Source organism: Pecten maximus, chromosome 11 (assembly GCF_902652985.1).
Source record: "Pecten maximus chromosome 11, xPecMax1.1, whole genome shotgun sequence".
Classification (NCBI taxonomy): Eukaryota; Metazoa; Mollusca; class Bivalvia; order Pectinida; family Pectinidae; genus Pecten; species Pecten maximus.
The window spans coordinates 38,951,499-38,969,099 of record NC_047025.1 but is presented as its reverse complement, the minus strand read 5'-3'; the positions used below and the strand labels follow the sequence as shown (position 1 = coordinate 38,969,099).

At 34.8% G+C, this 17,601-nt stretch overlaps 1 protein-coding gene across 20 annotated transcripts in view; it reads left to right on the top strand.

Annotated features, from left to right (window-relative positions):
- LOC117338177 (early endosome antigen 1-like) overlaps nt 1-17,601 on the top strand; it is a 103,236-nt gene that overhangs the window by 5,001 nt on the left and 80,634 nt on the right. Inside the window, exon 1 of one of the 20 annotated variants that reach the window (XM_033899424.1) lies at nt 5,855-6,244. The exons of 18 other annotated variants lie outside the window; for them this stretch is intronic. In XM_033899424.1, coding sequence (XP_033755315.1) covers nt 6,149-6,244 — 96 coding nt within the window. In that variant the 5' untranslated portion in view covers nt 5,855-6,148. Of the gene's footprint in view, nt 1-5,854; nt 6,245-17,601 lie in introns of those variants that run through there. One more of the 20 variants, XM_033899426.1, reaches the window with a different exon arrangement.

The following is a 17,601-nucleotide window of genomic DNA, read 5'->3' as shown; positions in this document are numbered from 1 at the left end:
GTAGATGTTCTCTACATCTATTATAACGTAGATGTTCTCTACATCTATTATAACGTAGATGTTCTCTACATCTATTATAACGTAGATGTTCTCTACATCTATTGTAACGTAGATGTTCTCTACATCTATTATAACGTAGATGTTCTCTACATCTATTATAACGTAGATGTTCTCTACATCTATTGTAACGTAGATGTTCTCTACATCTATTGTAACGTAGATGTTCTCTACATCTATTGTAACGTAGATGTTCTCTACATCTATTATAATGTAGATGTTCTCTACATCTATTATAACGTAGATGTTCTCTACATCTATTATAACGTAGATGTTCTCTACATCTATTATAACGTAGATGTTCTCTACATCTATTGTAACGTAGATGTTCTCTACATCTATTATAACGTAGATGTTCTCTACATCTATTATAACGTAGATGTTCTCTACATCTATTGTACCACAGATGTTCTCTACATCTATTATAACGTAGATATTCTCTACATCTATTATAACGTAGATATTCTCTACATCTATTATAACGTAGATGTTCTCTACATCTATTGTAACGTAGATGTTCTCTACATCTATTGTAACGTAGATGTTCTTTACATCTATTGTAACGTAGATGTTCTCTACATCTATTATAACGTAGATGTTCTCTACATCTATTGTAACGTAGATGTTCTCTACATCTATTGTAACGTAGATGTTCTCTACATCTATTGTAACATAGATGTTCTCTACATCTATTGTACCACAGATGTTCTCTACATCTATTATAACGTAGATGTTCTCTACATCTATTGTAACGTAGATGTTCTCTACATCTATTATAACGTAGATGTTCTCCACATCTATTATAACGTAGATGTTCTCTACATCTATTGTAACGTAGATGTTCTCTACATCTATTGTAACGTAGATGTTCTCTACATCTATTATAACGTAGATGTTCTCTACATCTATTATAACGTAGATGTTCTCTACATCTATTGTAACGTAGATGTTCTCTACATCTATTGTAACGTAGATGTTCTCTACATCTATTATAACGTAGATGTTCTCTACATCTATTGTAACGTAGATGTTCTCTACATCTATTATAACGTAGATGTTCTCTACATCTATTATAACGTAGATGTTCTCTACATCTATTATAATGTAGATGTTCTCTACATCTATTATAACGTAGATGTTCTCTACATCTATATTGTAACGTAGATGTTCTCTACATCTATTGTAACGTAGATGTTCTCTACATCTATTGTAATGTAGATGTTCACTACATCTATTGTAACGTAGATGTTCTCTACATCTATTATAACGTAGATGTTCTCTACATCTATTATAATGTAGATGTTCTCTACATCTGTTATAACGTAGATGTTCTCTACATCTATTGTAACGTAGATGTTCTCTACATCTATTATAATGTAGATGTTCTCTACATCTATTGTAACGTAGATGTTCACTACATCTATTATAACGTAGATGTTCTCTACATCTATTATAACGTAGATGTTCTCTACATCTATTGTAACGTAGATGTTCTCTACATCTATTGTAATGTAGATGTTCTCTACATCTATTATAACTAGATGTTCTCTACATCTATTATAATGTAGATGTTCTCTACATCTATTATAACGTAGATGTTCTCTACATCTATTATAACGTAGATGTTCTCTACATCTATTTTAACGTACATGTTCTCTACATCTATTATAACGTAGATGTTCTCTACATCTATTGTAACGTAGATGTTCTCTACATCTATTATAACGTAGATGTTCTCTACATCTATTGTAAGGTAGATGTTCTCTACATCTATTGTAACGTAGATGTTCTCTACATCTATTATAACGTAGATGTTCTCTACATCTATTATAACGTAGATGTTCTCTACATCTATTGTAACGTAGATGTTCTCTACATCTATTATAATGTAGATGTTCTCTACATCTATTATAACGTAGATGTTCTCTACATCTATTATAACGTAGATGTTCTCTACATCTATTATAACGTAGATGTTCTCTACATCTATTAGGTGTTCTGGAAAATTGGATGATAGTTTGTTTAAAGTGTGGTGTACATTTGTGTTACACATTATCTGAAATGAAAAAAATTGGTTCTGTTTAAAACTTAAAACTAATTAAAAGGCCTGCAGGTGTAGACCTGCCCAGGATCTTTGTGATATTTTATTTAAAAACATTCATTTGTTGTTGATTTGCCATTTCTGATCAAGAATTATAAACAAATTAAAAAAACATACAAATGTGGAAATGGATATGTACCAGGGTTTCCTCTACTGTACAAACTTTACAGTATACCAAATATAATTGGGTGTCGATTGTTGGAACAAGTTCATGCTTGGATGAAACCTAAAACAAGGTGAAGTGTATGTGAAAAATCAGCATATGAATTGATTAGTACTGAATTTAGCAAGTGGACTTTAAATGGTTAGTAAGTCTGTTGTGATACCATAGTTTGTTTAAAGGCCATGAAATACATTATACTTCACAGATACTTGACATGGTTGATGTTTACAGGTTCCAATCAATGAACAATCAGATCCAACTGGTGTACGGGCCATGCTTCTATATGACTTGATATTCATCCCAAATTTGGTCAGGATCGAACTACCCTAAACACATGCAATCTTCATAGCATGAAAATATCACCTCTACTAATCATAAAAAAAAAATTTCTTAGGGTGGAAAGGGTTAAGAACCTCTTCACATTCAGAAAGGCTACTATAAAAAACATGTTGTTTACTGAGACTTTTTCAGATCCCAAGATGTATTTCCTGGTTGTATATCCCCAGAGATCTACCAGATTATTCTCAGTTCCCTATAATCTACAAAGTGTTTTAGGGTCATATTAACTAGAAAATTATTGAAAATTGTTTTTTTAGAATCAAAAGCTTTTAGAATGATAAGCCAATTATATGAAATCACTCATCAATTTGTTTTCAAATACTTTTCACTTACTTACAGACAGTCAAGATCTATCTAAAATCCTTTTGCTTATAACATCTTTAAAGTGAACAACACAAAAATCACTCAGGCAGGGCTCACATAGAATTTTTAGAACCACTAAGCACTGTGCCTAGTTACAATAGTACAAGTACTCGGCACTATTTGAAATCCACTCGGCACCAAATAGCAAACTTATGATTTCATTTTGTTAAGACTGTTATTGTCATTGTGTGAGTGCATACATCTAATCATATCTTAATAATAGATTCAGATCTAGTTATAGAATAAAGAAAACACGACAAAATTATTTGTTATTAGTTTTTAATTTCATAGAACCAGTACCTTTAAACAGTGTCAACTAAGTATCTGCAAGATTGGGGTACTCTGTACAATATTTACAGTTCATGATACTCCAACAATGTTAGAGGTTTTACATGGCGCAGTCGGAAAAATCATATCCGATATAGAAAAAGGGCCGACCAGCAACCACTTATGTTAGAGGAGTACAGTTCATGATATCTTGGTCGTATTACGTCATCCATTCTTTATGGAATTTCCTTTTTTTGCGGGGACTTTTTCACCCTCACTTGAGTCACAAGGAAACTTAACACGAATGTACCGCAGCCTCAAAAAAACACATACGCACTCGCCACACACATGCATATCGCATGCACGGGAGGCCGTCCTTAAATGACCTTATCTGTTAAACAAATCAAACCAAACTAAACCAAACACTTGAGTCATTTCGATCTTTAGTGTCAGACTTCCTCATTATCCCTCATTTAACGTTCGTCAGTGGTTGTTTCGAAAAAAATCTTATTGTCTTTGGCGAGCCGCTCGTTGTTGTGAAGGAAGTTGTGAAGAAACGCCAGCATGTGCACTGGTTTGTTACAGCATCTCTTTGATGCTTTATTATCATCGATCATGACGCATGCTTTCGAAAATTACGAACGTTTGAATGACTCGGCCCGTACTAGTGAATTAAGTCATTTGTAAACACATGTCTCGTTAGCCTAAGGTATGTGTATGGTTCATCTTATCGACATATATAACAATATTAAAATCTTTTAAATTTTATTTGGATTCATAACAATTTGATACAGTGTGGTCTAAACTTTTGCTCGGCACTAGGACGAGTCTGACCCAACAGTTCACTCGGCACTTGCCTGTTTTGACCCAGGCAAGATGAGTGGACGAGTGGTTTATCGGAGCCCTGTCAGGTGAATGCACCTATGTCTATCTGGTGTAAAATCCAACACTTTCATTTATCAACCAACTGCCATATTTAAATTTACTATAATTTTTAATTGGTGGACCATGGCCAGTTCCATTGGGATTAATGCTTTGCTGTATTATACTTTGTTTCTGCCCTGCTGGGATAATATATACCAAATGATCAAGCTCTTCGGTATCATGCATACATGTATATGATCAGTTTTTAAATTTTGTTGTAAGTAAGGGAGATAATTCATGTTGACTTAAAAAATAGGTTCTGCCAAGCAGTTCAAGGTGAACGGCCCCTTACATTATGGGTATATGTCTTTACTTGTCTTGCTGCTTAATCACAGGAAATGCCTGGTCCTCACCACGAGACAAGCTAACCAACATCAGCACGAAAACTTTAAATTCAACATTATAATCTGTATTACTTTATGCCTTCCTAATCAATGTTTTATTATTGAGAACGAGTTTAAGGTGTCCGTTGTCTTGTGTTATCAGTAAGGCACTATTAAAGGTGAGATTCCCTGGAGGATAGGCATCATGATTAAGGTATAGAGGGATGAGGATCTGGGTTTAAAGCTATCCTGTGTCAAGTTTTTAAGATATTAGACCTGTAAGAAATGATCAGCTATTGGTCATCAGTAAAATATTACTCATGGTTATGGCATCTAAATGGAAATTCATTTTGTCATGTGGTTTTATCAGAATTTGGTTTTTAATAAACTTAATTGTCATTTACTGACCCGTATTTGCCATTTAATTTTGGGTTGAAAATTTATGAGATTGAAACTGCAGATTAAACTGACATCATTAAAAAATCCTACTAAACGCACCACTACTAACCAACATGGAACATGTTACCTAGGTTTCAAAAAGGAATATTTGTTGATTTTGGGAAACAATTAGACTTGTAAGAAGTATGAAAAATAAATTAATTTCTGTAAACATGTAAAGAATGGTATTGATTCTCCTTAAGGATTTTTCCTCCCGAAAATTGAACATATTAACTGCTTTCTATCTGTACAATGGGTATTAGATGAAATGTGCTTCCTATAATTCCATTTCAAGGTTCCATCTTAAATGACTTAAATAATCAATGGCATCAATAGCTGTTTAGTCATTTGAATGATTAAGTTGACCTATAACTTTAAAAACCATGGATACATGATCGCATTAGACTCCATAACAATGGAAGTCATTCCCATCTGTAATAGGTGATCAAGGGTACAGGTAATTTTTGAACCGAGAATTACAGATTGTTGTTAGGTAAATGGGATTTTCAGTGTTTGTTATTAAGTTAATGGAATTTTTCAGTGTTTGTTTTTCATCATTGATTAGAGACAAATATATATAGAACCAGTGTTTAACTTAGTATTGCTTGTGCTGTGATGGCATGCATGCATGACATTATGCGTGTGCATTCACAGTTGGTCGAGCAAATTGCTTGTTGATGATACCATAAAGGTACAACAGTGGTTGAGTACTTGGTGTAATACACGGAATTCCCCTGTGTATATATACAGGTACATGTGAGGGCATGTCGGCCACACTAAATCCAAACTTCCCGCGGACCTAGGTATATACCTGATAAGGCTGTCAATGGTTTTAACATTTATCAATGCATATTCAATAGGTTTGACTTAGCCTTGCCTTTACAACTCTGAAATTGAAAGCACAACTTAGTGTATGTGTGTAGAACATAGAGGACTGACAAGGTTGGTTGGCTAGTGTGTTAAGCTCTCCTCTGGTCGACTACTGCTATACAACCAAAAAAAAACTTCAAACACTGGAGTTTTATTTCACAATTAAGCTCGAAGGTTTGTGTGCTTGATAAATCAAGCATGTTGGTGTAAGTATGGGCACCAGGAATGGATAGTGGAGATGTATAATAATGGAATTATTGTTGTGGAGGATGCTGGATTAATTATCTGATTACAAACTACACAATGGATAGACTTGGAGGAGGGTACAGTCCTCATCATAGTCCTTTGTCAAGTAAAAAAGTCACCTGGAAGGACCCTGTGGAGGCTGCTAACTCAACTGTAAGTTATTACATGGTCGGCATAATTTGCTCAGTAATACATTATGATATCTTTCCTGTTTTAAGGCAATATTACTGATTGTTACTTGGTATATATAATTACCGATGTCTTTCCAGGTATTCTAATAGATATAATTCAAAATATTTAACAAAATAAATCAGGTTGATTTCTTTTATCTACAGATTCATATTTCAGATTAAATATTGACATATGATATCAAACTAATTAACTGATTTTAGGGTATATTCTCGGTCATTGTGGGGGAACGTTCATTAGATAGAAAAATTAATTAATTACCTATATAGTTGTTGTTGGGATGTGTGGAGGGAGGCTGTTGGGATGTGGGGAGGGAGGTTGTTGGGTTGTGGGGAGGGTAGATTGGTGGGATGTGAGGAGGGAGGTTAGTGGGATGTGGGGAGGGAGGTTGTCGGGATGTGGGGAGGGTAGATTGGTGGGATGTGGGGAGGGAGGTTGTCGGGTTGTGTGGAGCTCGAGGGAGGTTAGTGGGATGTGGGGAGGGAGGTTGTCGGGATGTGGGGAGGGAGGTTGTTGGGTTGTGTGGAGCTCGAGGGAGGTTAGTGGGATGTGGGGAGGGAGGTTGTTGGGATGTGGGGAGCGAGGTTGTTGGGTTGTTGGGAGAGAGGTCCATTTACACAATCCCTTACCTTGATTCCACCCCTGTCACACATATATGGCCAAACATACTTGGAATATACAAGTGTGGATTTTAACACAACTTTACAATAGAACATGGTAATAATTATTAAAATTGATCTTATTGATAAGCAGCATTGAAGTGGCGATACAATAGCTGTGTGTAGCTATGAATGAGTGGTACACATATCTGAATGTCAGGACTGATAATGTATTGAATTATCAGATTCAATTCATTTGGATCAATGTTATCGGGCAGTTCCACATGTAGTCACTAGTCTACAATACACCAGTACCTACCCTATACATGTGTAGGTAGATATTTACTCTGTTAACACTGGTAATAACATGTGTAAACACACCTAGTGTCTCTGTTGAATTATTCATCATTCGCCTTTTAAGGAATCATAATTTGGTTCATAAAATAAACATTGGGAAATGTTGTGATAGTAAAATTGATATTTATTAATATTAAATGAAACACTAGAGTTCAGACTGGTTTAATATTTAATAAGGCATCAGTGGCATGCATACAATTGGCTCCATTCAACAATATCGGTTTTCACAAAGGAATGTCCTGAGTGTTGCTACTGTGAGGAAGGAAATGTTGTATAATGGGCAACACCCTATCCATGATTGTATAATTTGTGTAAATATTTACAAACATAAGTAAAATTTTTAAAAATATATATATCTGTTGCCACTTTTGGGATTGGGATCAGATTGTAGCCACCTAATGGAGGGGGTAACTTGTTGTAGGTCGGTACCAACTTTTACTTTTAGAGATATATTCTGCACAGTAACCAATGCAAGAGGCCCAAGGTCATGATAATGTATAACTTGTATCCTATATCTATTTAAGCATTGATGTCAATGTTTTGTAGTTTCATAGGGGTATGATAAAAACATTTCTTGCAAACTCTATGAATTCACATAGCGAATTCTTACAAAATTTTGTAAACATTTTTATTTCTGTGCATTTTACGTTTGTTTTCATAGAGGTACAGAAAGAAAAACTCGGCCAATCAGAGAGCAGCATTCTGCATAGAAACAATGGAAATTTGATTAGGATCTTATATTAAATGAGTTTTCATTTCATATAATGGCAAGAAAAATTTTAACATCTTCATCTTTTATCACAACACTCAAAAAATTCATATTTTTGACTGGTTTTATGTCAAAAAAGACAATTATGTGATAAGAACTTTCGGGCAATACCCACCTGTACAGATCTCTGTTAAATCGAGGTCATTTAGAATCAGACATCTCCCTTAGAGAGACAATATTGCAACCTTTCAGACAATATCCTCCTGTACAGATGTCTGCACTCAAGGTCATATAGAACTAGTCGTCTCTCTTACAGAGACAATATTACAACCTTTCAGACAATATCCTCTTGTATAGAACTCAGTACTCAAGGTCATAATACTGGTATATAGAACTGGGCATCTCCCCTACAGAAACAATATTTCTCACTTATTGTTGTTGACATGCTTTGGTTGTTTTGTTTATTTTGAAAGATTTGCCTATTCTTGCTCAAAAGATTGCTGACTAGATTGTGATGGTTTAAAGTCAGGGAGTCCTGGTTAGACTGGGGAGGAGCTGTGTAAGACATAGTATATAGGTGTAGGCTATAGAGGGTGGACATCCTGTATATAAACATTACTCCTCCTTCTAAAAGTGTATTTACCCTAGTAAGATTTATTGTACTCCATAAAATTAGTGTGTGTGGCTGATCTTGGTTAGTAACAAGCATGTGTGTTTGTGGATGTTAGCAGAATTGTACCAGAATTTGACAGGATTATGTCACAGGAACAAGAGGTAGGTGATACCGATCATGGTGTACATGGCTCTCAGTGTTTTAGTGTTTTCTTGCTGTTCAGAACGGTAAATCAGATTTTATCTGTTGAGAAAATATTGACAAATTGGTAACTGGAAATTGTCACATTGATTCATCAGAAACAAAGCATTGCACTGTAGGATTCAACATTATGTTTCATGTGATTAGTTACAAATAGAGTTATGTTATTTTTCCTGTGCGACATATTCTGTGTATGATGTAGAGGAATTCTTTAGTAGTATGAGTTGGTGATTGTGCAGTACAGTCAACCATTACACGTTGAGAACTGACCACTGACTTTAGCTCTAATCAGATTACCGGAGCAGTCGCTCCAGTCTCGAGTCTATAGTAGCTACCCTTCTATTGTCTAGTGTCCAGTGACAATAGCAGGCCAATAAGTACCTTAAACAAGACAGTGTTACAATACAAATATGTTTTTAGCTTAGTGAGTTTAGGAGATAAAGTTGTAGTTACTCTAGAGCCTATATTTCTAGAGCTACTTTAAACATGGATTTGGTGGACCAGGGAACTTTCTCTGGAGTAAGAATCAGTAATTGTGCTGAAATTTAGTTAAGTCTTTTTGCTGCTTATCATTTTCTGAGCCTGATCATGAGGGTAAATTGTCTTTGCATCATCCTTAACTTCTATATAATTATCTTAATGGGCCTCGAGCTGTCGTAGACCAAAGTCAGAGTTCTAACAGGCTGTTGTCAGGTACTGGTGATTCTTTACCAAAACTGAGAAAAAAACTTTCGTATGTCAATAAGGTCATAGAATTTAAATATTTAGTAATCAATCTTAATCCACATTTTAGCTGACCAAGCAGATTTTTTTTTGCTGAAGAAATCTTAATGAAATTTTCAAAACTTCATGACCTGTAAGGTTATAGTAAACTACACTTGAGGTCATAGTAAACTTACACATGAGGTCATAGTACACTACACATGAGGTCATAGTAAACTATACATGAGGTCATAGTAAACTACACATGAGGTCATAGTAAACTACACATGAGGTCATAGTTCACTACACATGAGGTCATAGTAAACTACACTTGAGGTCATAGTACACTACACATGAGGTCATAGTACACTACACATGAGGTCATAGTAAACTACACTTGAGGTCATAGTACACTACACATGAGTTCATAGTTCACTATACATGAGGTCATAGTACACTACACATGAGATCATAGTACACTACACATAAGGTCAAGGTAAACTATACATGAGGTCTTAGTACACTACACATGAGGTCATAGTTCACTATACATGAGGTCATAGTACACTACACATGATTAGGTCAAGGTAAACTACACATGAGGTCATAGTAAACTACACATGAGATCATAGTACACTACACGTGAGATCATAGTAAACTACACATAAGGTCAAGGTAAACTATACATGAGGTCTTAGTAAACTACACGTAAGGTCAAGGTAAACTATACATGAGGTCTTAGTACACTATACATGAGGTCATAGTAAACTACACATGAGGTCATAGTACACTACACATGAGATCATAGTACACTACACATGAGGTCATAGTACACTACACATGAGGTCTTAGTAAACTACACGTAAGGTCAAGGTAAACTACACATGAGGTCATAGTACACTACCTATGAGGTCATAGTAAACTATACATGAGGTCATAGTACACTACACATGAGGTCATAGTAAACTACACATGAGGTAATAGTATTTATATAAATACATGTGGGGCCATAATTTGTAAAACACAGAAATCAAGCTAGAATCTACGTGGATATTATAATGTACAATGATTCCATGCAAAAACAGAACCTTCATTCCTCAACAAAGGAATAAGAATGAAACTGACATTTGATATGATATTGGGGATGTATTATAAAGACAAAGAAAAAAATAGTAATGTTTCTTTATATTGCTGCTGTGGTTGAATGTTTGTCCATGTATGCTATTCTTTCTGTACATTCTCACTTTAATGGAAATCAAACTTGTTCTATTGAAAAATTTCTATAAGTGTTTCTTTGGAGCCATTTTGTATGTTCTTTATGTTTAGAAAGGTCCTCAATTTGATATCCATTGTGTAGTGATCTGAGTGTTATGTCTGTTTTGTATGGTTCCCGATGTCTGATAAAAGTGATATTATTTGGTCATAAATCAGTAAACCTATATAGATAGGTTTACACAGCAATGTTTGGGTATGGTAAAATGTAGCACTCAGAGTTTGCTTTTATTTCCTCCTAAGGTAAAGCTATACCTTTCATGCTAAATATATAAAGATACAAGTCATAAAGTGAAGCTATGGTTTGACTTCTGAAGGCTGCACCTGGACATTTCACTTTAAAGTTTTCACGATTCGATCTGTCACACAAACTTTTATAAATCTGACTTACGGGTAACCAAACTTAATTGGTATATTGTTAGATCACATAGTGGACATCTCAACACACCTTTCATTTACAGAATATCATCCAGAATTTGTGGTTCATTTACTCTGGAAATTAGGGATTCTGGGAATCTGGACATTAGAGTTGTGTTTAAACTCATTTCTCCAAAAAAGTATCAATGTTATTTCAACCAAACCTGCAATACAGATGGTGTATAGTTTAATATTCTTTGTCCGAAGTTTGACTACAGATGGCAACCTGTGATGATGTATATTTAAGATTCTTCGTCCAAAGTTTGACTACAGATGGCAACCTGTGATGATGTATATTTTAAGATCCTTCGTCCAAAGTTTGACTAAACATGACTACCTGTGATGATGTATAGTTTAAGATCCTTCGTCCAAAGTTTGACTAAACACGACTACCTGTGAGGATGTATAGTATATAATTAAGATTCTTCGTCCAAAGTTTGACTAAACTTGACTACCTGTGATGGTGTATAGTTTAAGATTCTTTGTCCAAAGTTTGACTAAACTAGAGATGACTACCTGTAATGATGTATAAAGATCCTTCGTCCAAAGTTTGACTAAACACGACTACCTGTGATGATGTATAGTTTAAGATTCTTCGTTTTAAGTTTGACTAGAGATGACACAATTACTTTGTTGATGGGTCATAAAGTAATTCGGACAAACAATTGTCAGTCATGTTAATATGGATATTGTACCTTGTGAGACATTTTGGTTTTTCATGTAAAACAAAACCTTTTCAGTCAAGATCCTTTAATGCATTCTGAAAGGTGAATCATTACAAATTATCATTCAAGACATTTTGGATTTTAAGGGAAACAGTTCTTGTGTTATTAAATTTGGTTTCTGCATATATACAGTATGATGGATCCTATTTAGTCTAGATATCCAAATATACAGTACATAGTTTAAAATTATACAGAAAATAATACATAGTTAAATAGAATATGATATTGTAGGGATCTTGAACAATAGTTAACTTTTATATTGCTATGCTGTCTCCCAAAGCCATCTTCTAAGTCAAAATATTTCAAACCTGAATGTAGTGGTAGTCACTACTTTGAGTCCTAAGTCAAGACATTTCAAACCTGAATGTAGTGGTAGTCACTACTTTGAGATTTTAGTTTGTGTGTAACAGTGGCACCAGTGTTAATTGTACTGGTGTTTATAATCGTACAGCAGAGTATTCTGATAGAGATTTAAATTAATATTGATAGACATGTGTACCTGTTGAAATGTGAACCCCATAATATATTCATGGTGTTCACATTTGATATTGAAACATTTACAGAAGTGCCCATGTCTAGTCAACAGAAATCAAGTAACACTTAAATATAACTTCAAATTTCATGCATCTATTGAACTTTAGATTTCAAAGCTTAGAAAAATTTGTTATCTTTCCAATAAACATGTCGTCAGTTACCATATATGTACAGTGTAACTAATTATTAGGTAGAGGCAAGGTTATCAGGGAGTCAGAGCTTTGCTAGCCTGTAATGACATGTCACCCAGACCCACCAGTACAACCTCCGCCAGCAGTGGTAGGACGACAGTATCCAATAACCACAATTTGTCAGAGTTGCCCCAGAACAATGTATGTGCTAAAATAAGATTGTTCTTATCAGCTGGGTGGGATATTTGAGCAGGCCCCTATTGATCTGTAGGTATTTATTGGTGTGTGTTAGTGTAGTAATGCTGTCTCCACCATACTGTACATTATATCATTACATATGTTGTATCAACATTAACAGTTCAGGTCTGTCCTAAAATTCTGTTTATGATTTAGAGATGATAAACCGAGAAAGGAAAAGAGTTAATGGAAAATAATTGAAATATCTAGCGTGATTTAGCGTGATATAGCAAGATCTGAGGATGTACCTATTAACAAAAACAACATTTTGTGTATACTGAACTAATCAAATGGGAGCTATAATTAAGGTCCCCCTGTCTTCAGCCAGGTAACATTATGAATGAAATGAAACTTCCGGCTTCACTGTTAATTTGTCTGGTAACAGTGATGTTTCTGCTCGATAAGAAATAAAAAATATCAGCTATAAATGACTAATATTGGTGATATCAGAAATAGGAGTTTATTTTCCGTTATCTTAAAACTTCAGAACCAGTTGTCATTGTACATTTTCTATTAACAAATTTCTGAAGTGTTGTCCCTGTGTCACACATTTAAAGCCTTCGTAAGATTGAAGGGTGGGGCCTATTGGAGAATAAGCCTACAGTTGTGATTGCCGTATTGGTGAGTGTATATGCCACCTAGTATCGGTGGTGCTAGAACCCTGCTGGTAATATCAACAGGACAATCCGGAACCGCTGGCAGATAAAGACTAGGGATAATTAAGGTACCTTAGGGACAATGGGTTACATAGGAATTTTGATGACAAACCTGTCAATTTAAATATCCATTGTGCCTCCTCGCGACTTAAACTTTGGCTCCTTGATGGCTTTCAATTGATGTCACCAGAAACTTTTGGCTCCTTCTCGATGGCTTTCAATTGATGTCACCGGAAACTTTTGGTTCCTTCTCGATGGCTTTCAATTGATGTCACTAGAACTATTTTCCATTCATAAGTATGCAATTGTACTGCATTGATTTAACAAAACTTTAACACTTGAGTTAATTGGTGTTTTTTTTTTTTTTTTTTTGCGTATTGTTAAATTTATCTATTACATATATACATACAGAAATAGTCCTATGAGGTTGGAGATCCTTATATTTGTGTATTACATATATACAGAAATAGTGCTCTAATTATAGGTACTTACAGATTCTTGTACCATATTTGTGTATTGCATAATTTATTATATACATACAGAAATAGTCCTATTAGGTACTAGCTTACAGATTGTTGTAGGTATTGCAGTAGAACTACATGTAGCTGTAATCAAGAATTTTTCATTTCTTTACTTTAGGAAAAATATCTTTTTAAAACAAAACCAGCACCAATTAAAATGAAAATTTCCAGTTCACAATGATGACTGCAGATAGCAGTAAATCTTCAACTTAGTAGGTTCTGGCACATTTCCAATTGAAATTAACTTTTTAGGTCATCTGACCGAAATCCAAGATGGCCGCCATCTTGAAAAACACATTTAAAACTTCTTCTCAAGTTTCACCAGTGCTATTGAGCTGAAACTTGCCTGAAATGATCCTGATATGATCTTGACCAAGTGTTGTTATTTTTCGGGTCGGTCCAAAATCCAAGATGGCCGCCATAGCCGCCATCTTGAAAAACACATTTAAAACTTCTTGTCAAGTTTCACCAGTGCTATTGAGCTGAAACTTGCCTGAAATGATCCTGATATGATCCCGACCAAGTGTTGTTATTTTTCGGGTCGGTCCGAAATCCAAGATTGTCGCCAAAGCCGCCATCTTGAAAAACACATTTTAAACTTTTTGTCAAGTTTCAACAGTGCTATTGAGCTGAAACTTGCCTGAAATGATCCTAATATGATCCCGACCAAGTGTTGTTATTTTTCGGGTTGGTCTGAAATCCAAGATGGCAGCCATGGCAGCCATCTTGAAAAACACATTTTAAACTTCTTCTCCAGTTCCACTGGTGCCATTGAGCTGGAAATTGGTGAGGATGTTAAGGAAGGAGGGCCAACAAAGTGTTGTTATTTTTTCAGCCTCGTAAAAACTTTGACATGGCAGCAATGGCGGCCATTTTGTAACATGATTGCGCAATCATGGTTTTCCTGAACAACACCTATTTCAAACTTCTTCTCAAATTCCACCGGTAGGATTCAGCTCTAACTTACCAGAAATTATCCTTAGATGGTCCAGACCAAGTGTTGTTACATGTATTTATTGGGTCGGTCAGAAATCCAAGATGGCCACCATGGCCAACAGTGCCACTATATACTTGCTAAAGAGAATACATACTACAATAATATAAGGGTTTTAATTTAGAGTCAGATGACCGTTTAGGCCCCTGGGCCTCTTGTTATATTTTGTTTTGTGAATTATGAGTATGATTTTAATCTTACTTTTGATGGTGCGTTAGAAATATACTTATTTTCAATTACCATTATATATTGAACAGCTATATTGAGCTTTGCCGTGCTCATTTCCATTAATCTGGTATGTAGATATGAAAGTCTTTATATGTTCCCATATAACAACACAGATATTTCTGTGTGGGTAAATGTAAACAATTCAGTTTAAGAATTGTTAACACTGAGTGCATAATACATATCTTTAAATTATGTTGGAATAAAATCAATTTATCATACAAAGAAAAAATACAGTAAAACAGCTTTCTCCATGAAACCACTTAATGACAATTACCCTGGTAAGACTGTTTACTGAGTTGGTCCTTCTGTGTTGTTGTACACCGAATGGCCAGGGACAAAGAATTCAAATTGTATGATCACAAGGTCATATTCTATCAGGAAAGGAAAATCAGTTTGTTGTTTATATTTCTTCAAAGTCTGTTTTACAATATGTTTCATGCTGTAGTTCAATTTTGTATTACAATTTGATTCAACTTGTGTTCAGTTAAGATGATCAATTTTAGAGATTTTTTTTAATTAATTTTAGTCATCACATCTTTACATGAGATTTACGTTATATGAAGGAACAATGATGACTTCACCACGATGATAAAATCAGTAGCGAAAGCTTTTCCTCTAAATATTCATAAAATGTACTATATAAACTTTATATAGTGTAGGATGAATAGAATCTCAAACTCTCTTCCACTGTAACTATACACTGAATGAACGTTGGTTCTTTGGGGATTTCCCCACTTTTATCTCTTCCACTGCATTTTTTTTTTTACATATATAAAGCTCTCGCAAGGTTATATTCACCTGTAATGGAAACTCATATTACATTTCTGTGTTACTATGTTGTAGCATAGTTGATAATATATATATATTTGGTCATGTAGCGATGACGACAGCCCAAAAAAGTAAATTGTCAAATTTTCGAGGCAATCCACTCATTCATGATTAGGACAAAAGTAGATTACAAATGATCACATACAGGCATGGAACTTTTAAACAAGTTTATTAGGTACAACAAACAATATTGTTATGTTTGTGTTAATGATAACAATTGGTGGATAATTAATTCGCCGAAGGCTTAGTGTAATTCATTAGAAAACATCTTAGGTGGTGTACAGATGGTATAAATAAATTGTAATTCATTAGAAAACATCTTAGGTGGTGTACAGATGGTATAAATAAATTGTAATTCATTAGAAAACATCTTAGGTGGTGTACAGATGGTATAAATAAATTGCCAAATAAAAGGTTTGAAAAGTGCAAGTTGAAGTGATGTGATGACGCTGAAGCAAATGTGATGGCAGCCGTGTAAAGTATCAAATGTTTTTGTTTATCTCTACAGTTAGTTCATATCGTCCCACAAATTTCAGCCAAAGCTGTGTGGGCATGCAGCGGGTATACATGTATCTACATATGTACACTACATACACTGTTTTCCCCACTAAGTACAGAGTCTAGGTATACTTTCCCTACCCAATAATGTTGTATGTCTAATTTGCTTTCACCTATTCAGTAAATGATGAACTGAAGAGTAAAAGACAGAATTGACTTGTTAACTTCATGGCCTACTGACGTGTTATTAGCTATAGGAGGTAACCAGATCCTCCACAGTTTATACTCAGACAAGTCGGTAACACCTGAAGTTTGAGGAGAAAACATTCCTGGCATGCAGTTTCTTTGAAATCGGATGCCTATATACAAACAATATTATCAGATTTTAAATGTTTTGTTTGTTTACATGAATGGACAACCCCTGACTCTGTGTAACATTAGACTACCTTTTCTGTACACATATAGTACACTATTGTTGATTGTTTCATTGTACTTTTAAATGTGAATTATACTTAGAGTGAAATTATGGTAAAATTACTTTCTTTTGTTTTGAGTTCACACTTTCAATATACATGTATACTTAACACCAATATCCATTCATGTGGATGCAATGAGGAGTCTCAAATTCCATTCTTTTTTAGCATGTATTTGGAAAGGATGTCAAAATGTAACCGAAAGGTCATTGTCAATGGTGTAACGAATGCTATAGAAACTGTATGTATGTAGATGTTATATGTAAGTCTGTGGTAAACATCATCCAGATCCATAGTTAGGGGTATGATCAGACCATTACCTTGTTTAATCACGATCCCTTGGTGTGTCTGGCCCTATAACCTATATTGTGATCAAACCTTACAGTTGCCATGTAAAAGTGTGTCCCCGTGCCCCAAGTTAGCTGACTTATAAGGCTGGATATTCACACACAGGTATTTCACACTCAATAAGTGGTAAAGCATTAGGTGTGCTGATCCTGAATTATGGAGATGTGTCTACATATTGTTAAATGACAATCGGCCATATTACGGCTTAATCAGATTGTATTGAATTGTGCCCAGTCAAGTATGGTATATAACCCTGTTACAGGTAGACCACCCCCTCA